At 32.9% G+C, this 16311-nt stretch overlaps 1 protein-coding gene across 5 annotated transcripts in view; it reads left to right on the top strand.

Annotated features, from left to right (window-relative positions):
• The window catches only part of GNAS (GNAS complex locus), a 320342-nt gene that overhangs the window by 271959 nt on the left and 32072 nt on the right, over nt 1-16311 (top strand). For all 5 annotated transcript variants that reach the window (XM_069072480.1, XM_069072483.1, XM_069072481.1 and 2 more), the window contains exon 5: nt 598-695. In XM_069072480.1, coding sequence (XP_068928581.1) covers nt 598-695 — 98 coding nt within the window. The remainder of the gene's footprint in view (nt 1-597; nt 696-16311) is intronic.

Genomic DNA, 16311 nt, shown 5'->3' on the forward strand with positions numbered 1-16311 from the left:
GGACATGGGAGCTCGAGGCTCCGTTCTGCTCTTTATCTTTGCCAAGGTGTTTGATCTCTCTGAGCTTCAGTTTCCTCATCTATAAAATGAAGAGATTAGACTACTAGATAGTCTCTAAGGTTCCTTCAAGCTCTCTAAAATTTTATTACTTTATGAAAATGAAATCCCAAGGATAGCAGTAGGAAGTAAGAAAGATAATCCTAGGTTGAATTTTCATACACAAGGGATTTACATGAAATAAGCCATGGACTCCCTGCGATAAAGACTGGCAGTTAATCATGAGCATTTATTAAGCACCTATGCAGCTCATTTAACATTTATTTATTATTAACATTATTACAATTTATTTTATATTATCATTTTACTTTTATGTTATATCTAAATTACAAACTTAAAATTATGCAGAATACATTTCCTTCCCACAATACCTAGTATACCGTGGTACACAGTGTATGTGCTGAATCAAAGTGCTAATCAATGAAAGCAGCTTTTCTCTATGAAAAATGTAATAGTTTATTATTTGGGATAGATTTGTGGGAATGGCAGCATTTTTATTCTATCTCACATCCTTAATATCTTTCTTGTGTTTACTTTTAGGAATTTTATGAACATACTAAAACACTTTGGCAAGATGAAGGTGTGAAAGCCTGCTACGAGAGATCTAATGAATATCAGTTGATTGACTGTGCTCAGTAGTAAGTAATTTTTCCCTTGTGATAAATTTTTCTATGCTTAGTTTTCCAACTGATTTCTAATGCTAAAATAGATACTTGTTTTTACCAAGACAAAGGTCTTCAGAACCCCTTTTTTTGTTAAAGTATTTTTATATGAGCACAGAGCAAAATTTTAAATTTTATAATTACACTTACTTGGGAGTAAAGTGCATTATTAATAATTAAGAGATTTAATTGAATACCTTGATATATTTAAGAGGGGAAGTGGCCTTTGAGTATCATTTATTTATTGAGTGTGCATTTATTTCTATTATAGTCAATGTCACTAACAAGACTTTTTAAAAAAGCACATTTTCTCCTCATAATTTTAATTGCCTTCTTCTTTTTACCATCTGTTATGTGCCATGAGTGTAGTATTTATGGTGTGTGGTCATGTTTCAGGTTATCTCATTTCCTCAGATATCTGGTCAAACCTGATTCTTTGATATTGATTTTTGTGTGAAGAAACATAGTTGATCTTTCAAATAGAAGATTTATCATCATCCTCTATCTATAGTGGAATGTCAGTTTTTTAGCATGAAAATATTTATAGCCAAACATTCTACAGTAGATGAGTTTTGAATAGTCTGTCAGAATAGCATCTCATTTTTAATTCTTAGTCTGTTTGGAACTACAAATAAGAGAGAAAGTTGGTGGTTGTTTTTTTATTGCTTTTAGAATTATATTTCAAACCTTTATTTGTCCACCAACATATGGCCACTTAGGAAAATGAGAGGTTAATCTTTTCACATGCTTTGTCAGCATCACTTAGAGCTAGTCTGTGGATTCTAGAACCTGAATTGTATAAAATATTTACATTTGAATGTAGTTCTTGAATGACAATGTCATTTTATAGTTGAGTATTTAGTAGTAACTCTTGCATCTGTGTGAAAGCAAATATTTCATTTTAATTTGGGATAATAAACAGAAAATTAATTTCATTAATGCTCTTTAGAGAATTTAGAGAATATGATATTGATTTGGATACATGATTATCCACCCCATACTGGGTTGGGTAGTCTACCAAAGTAAACTTGTTTATAGTCTTAAGTTTATGTGTATAGATTACCAGAATGAAGAATACTGACAGAAAGTTAAAGGACATAGACTACCTTTCTATTAGTAAAACAACTTTTTTCAAGGAAAATTTTTTTTAAAAGCAATCGGGGTTAAGTAACTTGCTCAAGGTTACATGGCCAGTTATTTTTGTGTGGGTGCCGAGTATCTGAGGCCGGAACCGATCCCAGGTCTCCTTATGCTAGGGCCAGCACTCTTACTTACAGGTGCCACCTGGCCACCCTGAAAATATTTTTTTAAGGAAGAGTTTGTTTGGGTACTTGCTGGAAAATATCTTGTATCAAAACAAAATATCACTTTTTAAAAAGAAAATTACAGAGGGTTTTTGCAGGTGCTTTGCTATTGTTGTTTAGATCATATAGTTTTGTTTGCCAAGTAATGAAGAAAAGAAAATGTTAGCAAAGCATGTTTGGCGAGTTTGTTTTTTTTTTAAATGAACATTACCATAAACACATTTACAAAAATCACCAGTAAACAGGTCTTTGTTGTTGTTGTTTTTAATGTTATTGATATGCACAGGCTAATTCCAGTTCTTAGTTATTTTATGGAGTTGAGCAGGGGGGCTTAAGCAGTCAATCATTGATCTTATAGAATGTGTTTTGTGTAGTAAAGCACTATCGATAAAGACATAAAGAAAAAACATGGTATGGTCAATTCAGTTCTGTTTGAGTATTTTTTTAAACATGTACTATATATTTAGAGCACTATGAGGTGTACAAAAGAAAAGGGACATGGTCTCAGGATTATGGAAAGTCTCCCAATTTATAGTCCAGATGGAAAGATGAGGCCTAAACAGTGAAAAAGTTATGTACCATAGAAAGGGAGTAGTACAGATTACATATTAGGAGGTCTCAGAAGCGGAGAGAACTTAATGTGATTTAGAGGTAGTTAGACTTTTTCTTGAAGGATAAGAAATATTTATGTATTTGGAAAAGAGAAGGTTGGCATTTCGTACAGGGAAAACACCATAAACAAAGGAACAGAAATTAAAATTACAAATGTAGTGAAACCAGCCTAATTGAAAATAAATTCAGATGGGTAGGATGGGACAAAATTATAGAGGGCTCTAAATCTGTGATCCTATGAGCTAGTCTAAAGTAGTTGGGCTAATGTGAAAATGTTTAATAAGTATGTATATGTAGAGCCTATATCAGATTGCACACCATCTTGGGGAGGGGGGAAATATTAGAGAGGTGGAGAAAATTTAAAACTCAAAAGCTTATGGGAGTGAATGTCAAAAAGTAAAAATTAATTTTTAAAAAATAAAGTAGTTGGACTCTATACTGAAAACAAGAAGTTAACTGTATATTTTATGAAAAGGAAAGTGAAATGATTAAATGATATTTTGTGAAGTTAATTTCTTGATACTTAGTTTAGAATTCAGCAGGCCTGTAGTAGGTTAATTTTAGAAATCTAGCTCTCCTGGTAATCATTGATCTATTCTTGCCTCAAAGAATTTAGCTAACCTGGGTGGATGGGAGTTTGCACGTGAATGCAAGGGAGTCAGGTCTAGTATCTTTACACCACTAAGCCATCCTTCAAGGATGTCTGGCTTGCTCTCCAAAAAGGACTGGTGTGTTATTTTTTGATCTTGTGCTGGGACTCCAATAATGAGCACTTCTTAGTCTAAAGTCTAGAGAAGAAAGGGATCATTGCTAACCCCCATTACCAGACTTCCAAGCAATCATGTCATTCTCTATGCCTCAGCTTTGTAACCAATCATGTTCCCCTCAGTCTCGTGATGCCATCTACCTCATTCTGTTCCTTGTTCTGTACTCCCCAAAACCTTTAAAAAGGGAACTGTCCTTTTGCTCAGGGTCTTTAATTGTAATTTATTGACAGGTATCATGCCCCTGCTAATAAATGTTATCTTGCTCAAAGAATTATCTCAGTTTGCCCTTTTGTTAAATTTCACTGATAACACTTTGCTACTAAAAAAAAAAAAAGCACCTGACTTTCCTCAGTCATATAATTTGAAGTAACAGCTTAGTGACAGCCCTTATATACAAAAAAGTAGCATCAGAAATGTCTACAAATAGAAGCCTAAAATTGTATATGATGAAATGAAGCTACTACCTCAGAAAGATTTTCCTCTTTTCCACTACATTCTTTAAAAATTTTGATCTATTTGAAAGTAAATGATCAGAATTGTGATCTAATAAGAGCTATGAATTAAATGTTAATGAATAAGTTATTACAAAATGGCAGATCTCATTGTCACTTGATAGAGATATTAAAACCCTAGTCTTTGAAAGGCTAAATTGAATTGCATTGTATAAATGAAACTGCAATTCCATTTTAAACAGAAAAGTAACATGTTAATTCCAGAAATATTTTTCCATTTAAAATACTCTGGGATTAGGAAAATCAAATATAGAGAAGAGGATTTGGGCCTATGCTTTCATTGGAATAGGAAGCTCTAAGTGAGAAAATTCTCTGGGATTAATGAAGTTCTTGGGAAGTAGCCAGAGGGCTCAATGGCTAGAGTACTAATTGTATTAGTATTAGAAATCAGGAAGACCTGAGTTCAAATCCAGCCTCAGATACTTATTAGAAAATTACTTAATCTCTATTCTCCCTAATCCTCTGGAGAAGGAAATGACCTGGGGGTCTAGAAGAGTTTGACAAGACTAAACTATAGCAACAACATAGGTCATCATCATCTCTATACCTTATGGTTGTAGAGAGTAGCCTAGAGCATTAGTGACAAATAGAAATGGATTCCTGCTGTACATGTTGACTTAGAAAACCACAAATTAACATTATCTACATTGGATTATATTTTGATTTGTTTTGTTGAACATTTCCTAATTGCAGTTTAATCAGGTTCTGGCTGTATTCTGTAGTTTTACTGGCTACATGAGGGATGAGTTTGGCACCTCTGGCACTAAAAGATTAAATGACTTACCCAGGTTCACACAACCTATATGTGTAAGAGGCAAGACTTAAACCCAGGTCTTCCTGACTTTTAGATTGGCTCTCTGTCTACCTTCCCATGTTGTCTCTCCACAACTTTGGGTTTTTTTTAGGAAAACTAAAACAATAGCTGTTTTCAAACTTTGCCTTATTAGGTCTTTCTAGTACAGATTTCCATCTTTGTTAAACCAAGTATGTGATAAATTTTACCTTGCAGTTTGTACAACAAGTACTGATTTTATTTGGTATTTCATGTTTTCAAGTAATTTTAAAGATCATTTAGGTTAGGTAAAAATTTACAGACTTCATTTTTCATTTTGGTGAAAGATCATGAGCAGGGGAAAAGGGAAAGTACTTTCTACCAGAAATTTGCTTTGTATTGCAGAAATCATATTGACCTAAGAGAAGCATAGTCAATTTTTTTGTAAAGTTAGGATTTTGATCTATAAGCAAGATAAATTTTTTAGTAATCACAAAGAGTATTTTGGTTAAGATTCATTTTGTTACTAATTGGGTTAATGGTTAAGGCAGTATCAAATTTATGATAATTTATGAGCATGTCAGTTTTGGGGATGTATTTTAAATTTAATGTTTAAGTATAAAGAAACCAAGTTGAAGAAGGAAAAAGGGTTAATTAGTTAATTTTTAAATTAATTATTAGGTACAACTTAAATGAAGGCCTATCATGATAAGAAGGCAGGATGGGAAAATAGTATGAAATGAATAAAAATATTAGGTGAATTTAACTGGAATTTTACTTGACCCAAATATATTTTAAATTAGTAAAACATTATTATCAAACTGATGACATGCCAGCAGGATATTAATTCCTGGAAAAAGAAACTATTTCCTTTTTGGTTTTGTGTTTTTCATTTCAATACCTATCACATTGCCAGCCAGCATTTAATAAAAATGCTTGTTAGGTTGAATTAAACTGAATTCTTAAAAAAAAGAAAGTTTCACCAGAATAAATAGCATTTGCAGGGGTTTTTTTAGTTTATATGTAACATGACTTGGAGTTTTGTTTTGTTTTGTTTTTGAGGAATAATAACTAGCAAAACTAATATGAAGTAGGCAACTGTGAAGGAGAAAGTATTTCAGAGCATTAGAGACTTTTAAAATATATTACCAATCTCTAATGTCAAAATGTACTTTAGAATTATCAGGATATGGAGTGGCTAGGTGGTACAGTGAATAGAGCACTGGCCCTGGAGTCAGGAGGACCTGAGTTCAAATCCAGCCTCAGATACTTGGCACACTTATTAGCCGTGTGATTTTGGGCAAGTCACAACCCCAAATGCCCCCCAAAAATTAAAAAAAAAAAAGAATTAGTAGGACATTCTAGTGTACTTTCAATTTAAATATTAAGACTCAGAGGTAGCTAGGTGGTGCAGTGGATAGAACACTGGGCCTGGGGTCCCAAAAACCTGAATTTAAATTTGGTCTCAGATACTTGCCAGCTGTGTGACCCAGGACAAGTCACTTAACCTCTGTTTGCCTTGGTTTCCTATAAAATGGTGATAATAATAGTATCTATCTCTTGGGACTATTGTGAGGATTAAATGAGATAATATTTGTAAAGTGCTTATCACAGTGCTTGTGCTTAACAGAGTTAAGTGTGATATAAATGCTAGCCATTGTAGTATTACTGTTTTCTTGTTGCTGCTGCTACTGCTGCTGCTCCAGTTCACAATAAGTCAATCTATAATTATGGGTTTTTCTGGGATGCTAGAAATTCTGTGGAACATTTTTAAATATTCTTTATCGTTCCTAGAGAAGTATGGTTGCCAAAGTTTCTGTTAACTTTAAAAACAAACAGAAAAAAACATGTTAGTTCATAAGGCTGCTACAGTGTTTTGGATATTCAATTTGTCAGCTGTTATTCTGTCTTCAAAATCTAATACCAATGATAATATTTTCTTTTCTTAGTGCATGTTATTTAAGCAATAATGTTTTACATCATCATTTTTGATGGAAAGCTAACCTGGTGTATCATGTTTCCTCCTTTCCTGTCTCAAAGGAAGAGGCATCCATAAAACTAATCCTACTTGCTACCTGTCATCCCATATACATATTGCATTTTCAATATCTGTCCATTGGCTTCTTCCTGTTTTAATAAATACCTAGTTAGTTGTTCCTAAACCTAAAAGAAAGAAAAAAGTCCCTTGATGCTTCTGCTACTGTGTGGCTACCATCCTATCTCTCCCATTCCTTTTACTGACAGTTTTGGAAAGGGGACAGACTTGAAGTACTTATTTTTGTTGTTATTATCTAAAATTTGTGTCTTCCCTAACATATTCCTTTGCATATAGTAGATGCTTAATAAATACTTTGAATTTAAATTGTTTAATACCTGAGATGTGCTTGCTAATTATGAAGGAAGCCTGTAATTAATATTGAGTACCAATGTTGAATCTGGATCATTATTTATAGAGTGAGTAAAGAACTCAGCTTTCTACGATTCTGAGTGATAAAGCAAACTGATAGAAATAAATCCTTTTAAATTTAATTTAATAAAAAGAATATGAGATATGATCAGATCCCTTATAATATTTAAATTTGTGAAAGAAATAGTAACGTGGTATTTTTGTTTCCAAATTTTTTCTAAATATCAGTCTACTAAAGATGTAAACACCAGTAGGGGGGTTGTTGTTGTTTTTTCGTGGTACATCATATGTTGTTTTAAAAGCTGCATGTTTCGGTGATGTGCTTAACAAAACCTCACTTCCTAAAGCTGTGCAATTCAGCTTCTGTTCCACTGAGAGGAATTACTTTTAGTCTGAAGTATAGTTATTTGGGGAAAACATTTTCTTCTCAGAAGCAGTCTTCCAGAAGTACAATTTGTTCCCTTTTGCCCTGAATCATATTATTATACTATAAATTTAATAAAAGTTATCTGAAAATTTTATATGGTGTTCAGATCACTGTAGAAGGATTTAAGCAATAAACCATCATTTGACCCTGTTCTCTGCATGAATTATTGTTTGTATCTTTGTCTCTTTTTTCTACCCAAATTGTTGAAAGTGATATCAACTTGATGTTTTCCTTCTTTATCGCCCCTCACTCACTTCTCAAATATTTCTACTGTAATATGTGCAATCAGCACTCTTCTGAAAACTGTTTTCTCAAAGGTCAACCAATGACAATCTAATTGCCTTATCTAGTATCTTCTCTGATTCTTCATTTTCCTTGACCTCCTTGTAACTTTGGTTGACCCTTTCATCCTTGATACTTTTTCTTTTCTTGGCTTTCATGGTTTTCTTGACTTCTGTGGTTTTTTTGACTGTGGCTAGTCTTCTGTTGGCAATTGCATGGTACAATGAATAGAGTGCTGGGCCTGAAGTCAGGAAGATTCCTGAGTTCAAATCTGGCCTTAGACACTTACTAGCTGTGTGACCCTCGGCAAGTCCCTTAACCCTATTTGCCTCACTTTCCTTATCTGTAAAATAAACCGGAGAAAGAAATGGCAAATCACTCTAGTGTCTTTGCCAACAAAACCCCCAAAGGGAGTCATGAAGAGCTGAATACAACTGGAAAAAACTCAACAACAACACTCTTCTTTTCTCCTACCAGCCACAGGATCCTGGATTAAGAGTTGGAAAGGACCTTAAAGATCCTCCTAAACTCTCCTGCATTTCACAGATGATGAAACTAACCCCAAAGAAATAAAGTAATATAACAAAGGAACTTTGTAAATATCAATGGCCCTAAGTCAAACATTGCCTCCCTCACAAAGTTGTTCTGGGGAAAATCCTTTAGAAACTTCAAAGTTAAATGAAAATATGTGACATTAAATGCTGGAGTTTGTAGGAAGGAAAGGATAGTGTAGAATGGGTGGAAGCTGTCCAACTTCAGTTCAAATGGACTTGACAGGTATCATGGTTCCCTCTGGTATATGTGTATATGCACTAAAAGCCCGTATGTTTAGAAGCATCTTCCTGGTCACTTTACAAAGTTAACTAAGAAAAATCTCTCATCAATAGCTGCTTTATTAAGTCCCCCCAAAAGTATTTTCTTACTGTTTGCTAACCAGGCATAACACAGATCAGAATGTTATTCTAATACTTTGCAGTTAAAGAACATTACTTGCATATCCCATTTTTTTCTAGTTGTTAAGGACTTAGAGAATTACTCTTTGCTGTAGTACTTTTTTGTAAGGTTAAAAAAAAGAAGAAACCTCCTGAAAGGAGTCAATGTATTCTGAAACAGTAGCACAATATATTGTAAGCTTCCAGTAGACTTATTGGAGTGAAAAAAAACATATTAGGTCCATAGGATGACTCTGAATCTCTAATATCCAGTTGTCTAAGAAAAGACCTCAAAAGAAAAGATAATATACTCTGACTGCCACATAAATTATGAGAAACTCTAGTGAGAACCAAATAATCTAGATAGTATATAAGCCAAGGGTTTTGGATTAGTTGGCCTCTTAGGTTCATATTTTCTCTACATCTTAGGATCCTGTGATTCTAAGCAGTTGTTCTTAGATGTCATAAAAGTCTCTATACTAATTATTTACAAGAATAGATGTTACCTAATGTTAAAATTGTACTTGATATACCTAAAGAGGGGAAAATCACTTAGACATGAACAATTGCCTTATTTACTAGATAATTTTTTTTGCTTAGTTAAGAAAATATGTAATACCCCAAACTTTTTCTGTTTTTTGTAATTTTTTGTAAATTTTGATGTAAATGGAATAATGGGAATAATCTTATTATGACAAAGTCATCTTTATAAGTTCAGTGTCATGAGATAATTGTTTTTTATGGCATGATGTGAAATGAGCAGTATAAAACACTTTAAGTGTTAAAATACTATATAAATGTCCATTATCAGTGGAGATGTACTTTTAAAATCACTTGAAATTCTTTAGTCACTTTTGATATGTTGTTAATTGCCTTGAGTTAGAAATGTATAGGTATTTATATTGTTAAAATTTTTCATATTTCATTTGATTCTGCCTCCCCTACTATAATGTGTCACTTTCCTGGTAATGTCTGAAATGTATTTTTTTATATGGTAATCAAGGACACATTTTTAAAGAAAGAATGTTATGTCAGTCAGATGGGGTGTTTAAAAGGAGGAAATAACTCATATTTGTATGGAGTTTTAGTATTAGACCAATCTCTTGAGTGATCATTATTTCCATTGAAGGAGCTTTGTAATGTTCTGGAATTTGATGCAGTCAGCACTTGTCATCCTCAAACATTAAATATTTGTAGGACTTTCACTATTTACTTTTTAAAATCTCTTCTATTTAGATCTTGTACAGTGTGCATTCCATGATAGTGTTGAGCAACTTTGATGAGCACCTATCTCCTTCTTTACCTCTAAGAGGTCACTAAACTATTATCTCTATGGTGGTTGTATTCAGCAAGATATTTTCTATGTCCTCAATATGCATGAGATATTACTTGTCTAAGGACAACCCCAAAGGCCACATTTTGCTTTAACAAGTTAAATAATTATTTGCAGTAATGGCATCTTGTATTCGCTGTATTTTTGAGTCACTTGTGATTTTAGAGAGTGAATCTTCTGAGGAGATTTTTTTCTGAAAGCCTGCCTAGGAATTCCCTACACTCTGTTTTTTCCATTAAGTATATTCTGGATACATGTGTGGTTCATTCTTATGAAAACTTTACAAAGATTAGAAAGTAGACATAAGTATCCATGTTTATAGATTTTTCTCATTTTTTATTACTGCTATTTTCTTTCCATTCATCCTTATTTAGATTCATTTTACCAAATTTAATTTAAAAATTTTTTTTAGAATTTAGCCTTGCACATTTGGTAACATGGTACAAATTTCAACCCTAACCCAGCAAAAGTCTTAGAAGGAAGGTGAGGTTCTACATTGGGCCTCAGTTAATTTACTGGGTAATATCATGAAGTGAACTGTGAGAAAATGCCTCTCCTCTGTATGTCTAAAGAACATTGTGGTAGAGTGAAAAGAACACTGAATTTGGAGTGTAGAATTTGGAGACTTGGGTTCAAATCCTAGCTATATGACAGCAGGCAAAATATCATTAGTTGAAGGAGGCAGAAACAGGATAGAGGTACAGCATCTGTCACACAAAAGATAATTTGTATAGGCTACAGAATGTATGAGGATTGTTTTGGGTAGTGGATATGTGAAAATATACAAGATAAAATAAATTCTATTTTGGTGCTGCCCTGTATCCTTCCCCTGCCACTTTCCCTGGACTTGTGTAGGGAATTCCTAGTGAGAAAACTCCCTCTGACCAAAGCACATCAGCATCTTATGATTTAAGAGAAGGATCTTCAGAGTTGAAATGACTTACCTAGGGGTCACACAGTATTTTAGAAGAGGAGTTTGAATCCAATTCTTCTTGACTCTAAACCTTAAAGCTCCCTATTGACTATGCCATGCTGCCTCTCTAAATGTTGTTTCATTATAGAAAACACATATTTTGTGTTTTAAGTAGTACAAAAATTGATAGGGACAGTTTCCGCACTAGGAGTTCTCTATCTATACCAATGAAATCATGTGTCTGGACCAAAAAAAAGTCTTTTTTTTACCTGTTTTTAGAGACCAAAAGAAGAACAATTGTACACCTCAACTAGTTTTTCTGAACCCCCAAATACTTTGTCAATGTCCCTACTAAAAGCTGGAAGTACTAATTATAGTCATTCAAAACAAATGGAAATCCTGGAATTGTTTGTATTTTGTGTTCTGGATCATAGTCAGAAGTAAAGATACATGATTAACAAACTTTAAGTATTCCACTTTGAAAGATTTGAGGCTCAGAACTTTCATGCTAGTTATGATGTAATTGTCATTTTTAAGAGTATATTTATTTTTAGTCCAGGAAATTCTGTTTGATTCATAACAAGATATATGATTTTAACACAGATGTACTGTTCTTTCATTACTCTATCTTACTTTAGATTTAAGTTTCCTTAAGATAAGTACACAGTTCAGTTTTCTTTTACTACTTGACCTCATTGTACTGTCAATCAACTAGTAAATGAAACCAGTTGTGATTTAATCATAGAGTATCAGAATCAGGGTTGGGATAGGGACTTGTGATTTCATTTGTACCGGGGACTCTCAGATGTGGAAAATGCGTCTGTCGATGTAGATCAGAAACTTTTCCATAACTTAGTCTTCAGAGATTGTATAGAATACAGAGAGGTTAAATGACTTAGGTAAGTATGGGTCAATGGTGAGACTTAAGCCAGGTCTGATTGTTAGGAGACTAGATTACTATAAAAATCTCAATATTTATCTTCTGTCATTTATCAACTTGCATTTAAATTTTTTACAGCACTTTTTATTACAATTGGAAACCACTGGTTTCTGTCTATCCTAATTTGCTCATTATCACAATTTTGGAATTCCAACCTTGGATCACTATAGCTCTTTAAAGAAGGGTGCTCTATGAGTCTAAAATAATAATAGGAATAGGAACATTATTTTTCATTTCAATCGATTCCCTTAAATTTTAGCTATAGTAGCTAACCTATGAAAATCCACTTCCATGGTTAAAAAAAAAACACTACAAAATATAGAAATTCTTGCTATCAAAATATTTTAGGGCTGAATTACAAAAGGTGTGGTTCAAATATAATAATAGCAATGAGTTAAATTGTGTTCTATTTGTATTTTTACATTCAGGATAAGTAATTTATCTCACTTTCCTACCTCTATTCCCATGTCCATGAAGAAATGAAATAACTTGTTCAGAGAAATAAAAAAAAAACTTCCTGTAGCCTATCCTTGTAAAGTGATTTGACTTTTCTATAAACTTTCAGCAAAAATTGTGATGATTATTTTCTTGATTTTAGGTATTATCTTACTGAACATACTGATCACAGAATCATAGATTTAGAGTAGAAGAAGGGATCCCCAAGGTTATCATATCTAACCTCTTTGTTTTATAAGATGAAAAAACAAGTCTAAAACAATCAAATGACTCAACCAGTGTCCCATAGATAGTAAGAGGAGTCATCCTCTCCCACCATCCTAGTAAAGAAATATTTTAAACTCCACACTGACTTAAAATACTTTAGGAAATCACTAATAAAGTGTAAAGAACATCTTGAAATAGAAGCATTATCCATTAAATACTTGACCAAAATGGCAACATTATTTAAAGTATTTCTAAGTGGCTGTCATGGGAAAATTTTCATTCAATTTAGTTTGTTTTTTAATGAGTTTATATTTACATGGGACTTTAAGGTGCTTACAGAAAGCTTTACCCACAACTAATCTTATGAGGTGAATAGTGTTGGTTATTATTATCATCTCCATTTTTTTTAGTAAAAAAAAAAGACAGGTTCAGAGAGGTTAAGTGACCTGCCCACAGTCATAATACCAATTAATGACAAGACTGGCATTTAAACCTAGGTTTTCTGACTCTTAAGTCCTGCAATCTTTCTACTGTACCTCACTGCCTCTTAAAATTGTAGGCTACATCAGAAAAGCAGCATTAATACAAGCTCTCTACTAGGCTTAGAGATATGCAAATGGATCTCTGATTTCATCCATTTGGATGTTCCCTCTGATAATGCAGATTACAGCCTATCCATCCCTACCAAACCCACCTAACTCTTGTCTGTTTTTCCTGTTGGCCAAAGAAGATCCATCCAACACATTAGAAGCTTTTCCCACTTTCTTATGACATCATGAGGCTACCAGTGAAGCATTCAGATTGTCCACCTGTTATCCTTACATTCACCATGTGACTAATACATCTCTTCTTAATTTCCCTGATCATATATTTTACTCTTTTAAAAAAATTTCTACATTGGTTATATGTTGCAATCTGCTCATGTCCACTATGTGCCTTTCCATTGCACTCTACTACTCTTTCACTTGTTTGATGACAATTCATGGTACCAATCTCATTAAAGTGAAATGAATATTATAACTAATGTTCATTAAAACTCAAGTAAAGAAGACATTTTTTAAAGGAACAATAAATATCATAACAATAAAAGTGTTTTAGTTTGACACCTTTGTGGAAAAAATACAGTTGGAAAATTCTGTTTTTATGCCTAAGAGAGTCTCTACTTATACCCATTTTATCCTTACTTTCTCTGATGAAAAGTTGCTTATTTATCTTTTGCCTACCCTATTTGTAGTATAAATTTCCCATTATTGATATATGCTCTTTTTTTTTTATCCAGACCTCTTATTTCATTAATGTAGGAAAGTCCAAGGAAGGAAACTTCCTCTACACATGTAGATTTGTGACTTCTCTGCAATTTATATTTTTGGAGAATTGCCTAACAATAATAATAATAATAATAAAGATTATGGTGATAAGGAGGAGAACATGGATTTGTACAAGGACTAGAAAGAAGATCTAGCATTTATGTAGAGCTGTAAAAGGTTTAGAAAATTATGGAGGGGGAGGTCTCATTTTGGGGGAGTAAGACACTTGTCTAGGGTCACACACAGTATGTGTCAGAAGCATACCTGAATCCAAGTTTCCTGATTCCAAGGTCTATCTTCTATCCATTATGTAATAGTTTCTCAATCTCACTGTAAGATGTTCTTATTTTCTCTACCCACTCTAAGTACTAATTGTAGGATTATAGACCTAGAGTTAGAAGAGATTTCAGAGTCCATCAATTCCAAACCCTTCATTTTATTTATTTTTTCTCCAAAGATACATTTAATCATACAGATCCCAGGGGAAAGTTACTCCTACAATATTGTTCAGTGGGATAGAGCACTATCTTTTGGAGTGCATATGAACAGCACTCAAGTTCAAACTAGGCCTGCAAAGTATTGGGAGCTTTTTCTTTTTTTCTTTTTAATTTAATATTTCTATTCGGAACTTAAACAGTCCACCTTCCCACCAAAAAGAGCTTTTCTATATACAAAATACAACACAAAAGGATAGTATTTGAAAACTTCAATTTCTTCCACATGTTTTTGAAATATAATAATTGTGTTCCTTCCCAAACTGTCCTATTTGTCTGTGCTTCCTTCTGAACTTCCTTCTTTTCTCTTCTGTTCATATTAAAAATTGTTTTAGGGGTGGCTAGGTGTCGCGGTGAATAGAGCACCAGCCCTGGAGTCAGGAGGACCTGAGTTCAAATGTGGCCTCAGACACTTAACACTTACTAGCCTTGTGAGCTTGGGCAAGTCACTTAACCCCAATTGCCCTGCTCTCCCCCCTCCAAAATGAAAAAAAAAAAAGAAATTAGAGGGAGAGTTAGTTGAGGTGAATTTTCTTTTTCTCAGCACAATTTACCATTTAAATAAGCATTGTTATACCCTTATTCTTATGTTTAAACAATATAGTACTTGCATACATTATGTAGTATGCAGCATTTTCTTCCTTTTTCAGTATATGAGATTACTTTCTACTTACTCGGTTAATATCTTACATGTAAGAAGGGTTTGTTTTTTTTGTTTGCGTGTGGTGTTCCCTGCTAGAGTGTGAAAATGTTGTATTTGCCATTCTTTGTATCCCAAGCACTCAGCTATAGCATCTGACACAGAATGTGTTTAATAAATGCTTGTTGACTGGCTAACTGAAGCAAAATCTTTTGAAGATATGTTTAAATTCATTATACTTAATGACCCCCTTGTATTCAAATTCAACAATATTAATTTTATAAAGAAATAGTTTTGTCTCCATTTATGTGATAGGTATTTTTTACATATATATTTTATTATTCTAGAACTTTCATGTTTCATCTTCACTTGTCTTTATATTCTTGTCCTGTCAGGATTTTAAATAGAGTACAACTTTATTCATTGTAAGTTAATCTATTTGATTACAGGTGTAACTAGAGATATTGAAGATGAATCTTAAAAAATTCCCTGATTTCCACTTTTAAAAAGAGTATTTTAGTTCAGTACAACAATCGTTTACTAAATCCTTGCATTGTGTAAGCCACTATGCAAGGTATTAGGGATATACAAGAATAGAAATAGAGTTCCTGTTGGTCTCCAGAAATTTACAATCTAAAGGGGTGGGAAGAGGTGACAATTTCAAGGGGAAAAAAATCTGCAGAGAGAAGATCACAATAACAAAGGATAGATTTTTACTATATTTTTCCACTTTTAATTTAGGACCTAAAAGTTAGTTATCAATCTAATGAAATGTGAGATTAATGAATAAATGAAAAAATATACCCATTAAATAAAATATTACCTTTTAAGATGCATCTTTTTCTTCTCTTTGTATTATATTTCTTACTTATTTTCTTCTCTTGCAACTAACTCTCAGGAGGCTTCAGCTGAATATTGCTTACCATTCTTTATATAACCCTTAGTCTTACTTTGCTCTAGAATACAATGTTGACAGATAATCCACCCTTTTGTTGTTTGCCTTTATTTACCTCTGGGTTAAGTTCTAATATCTATACATGTGAATTTGAACATTTAATTGAAATATACAAAATCACCCTGAAGAATTAGTTTCTGTAATATAATGCTTAAGTTCACAGATGTTTAAAATCTCTCACTATATTTTATGTAAATTATAAATATAACTCATGTATATAATTATGTATAAATATATAAAAGACAGTAATCAAGGAAATACTTCAGCCCTGCACGGTTCAAGGTGATAACTTATTAAAATATATAAAATGGAAATATCACAGAAATGCAACA

Source organism: Petaurus breviceps, unplaced genomic scaffold (assembly GCF_028583685.1).
Source record: "Petaurus breviceps papuanus isolate PSGF00001 unplaced genomic scaffold, PetGlider_PUasm1.0 90847, whole genome shotgun sequence".
NCBI classification, from domain to species: Eukaryota; Metazoa; Chordata; class Mammalia; order Diprotodontia; family Petauridae; genus Petaurus; species Petaurus breviceps.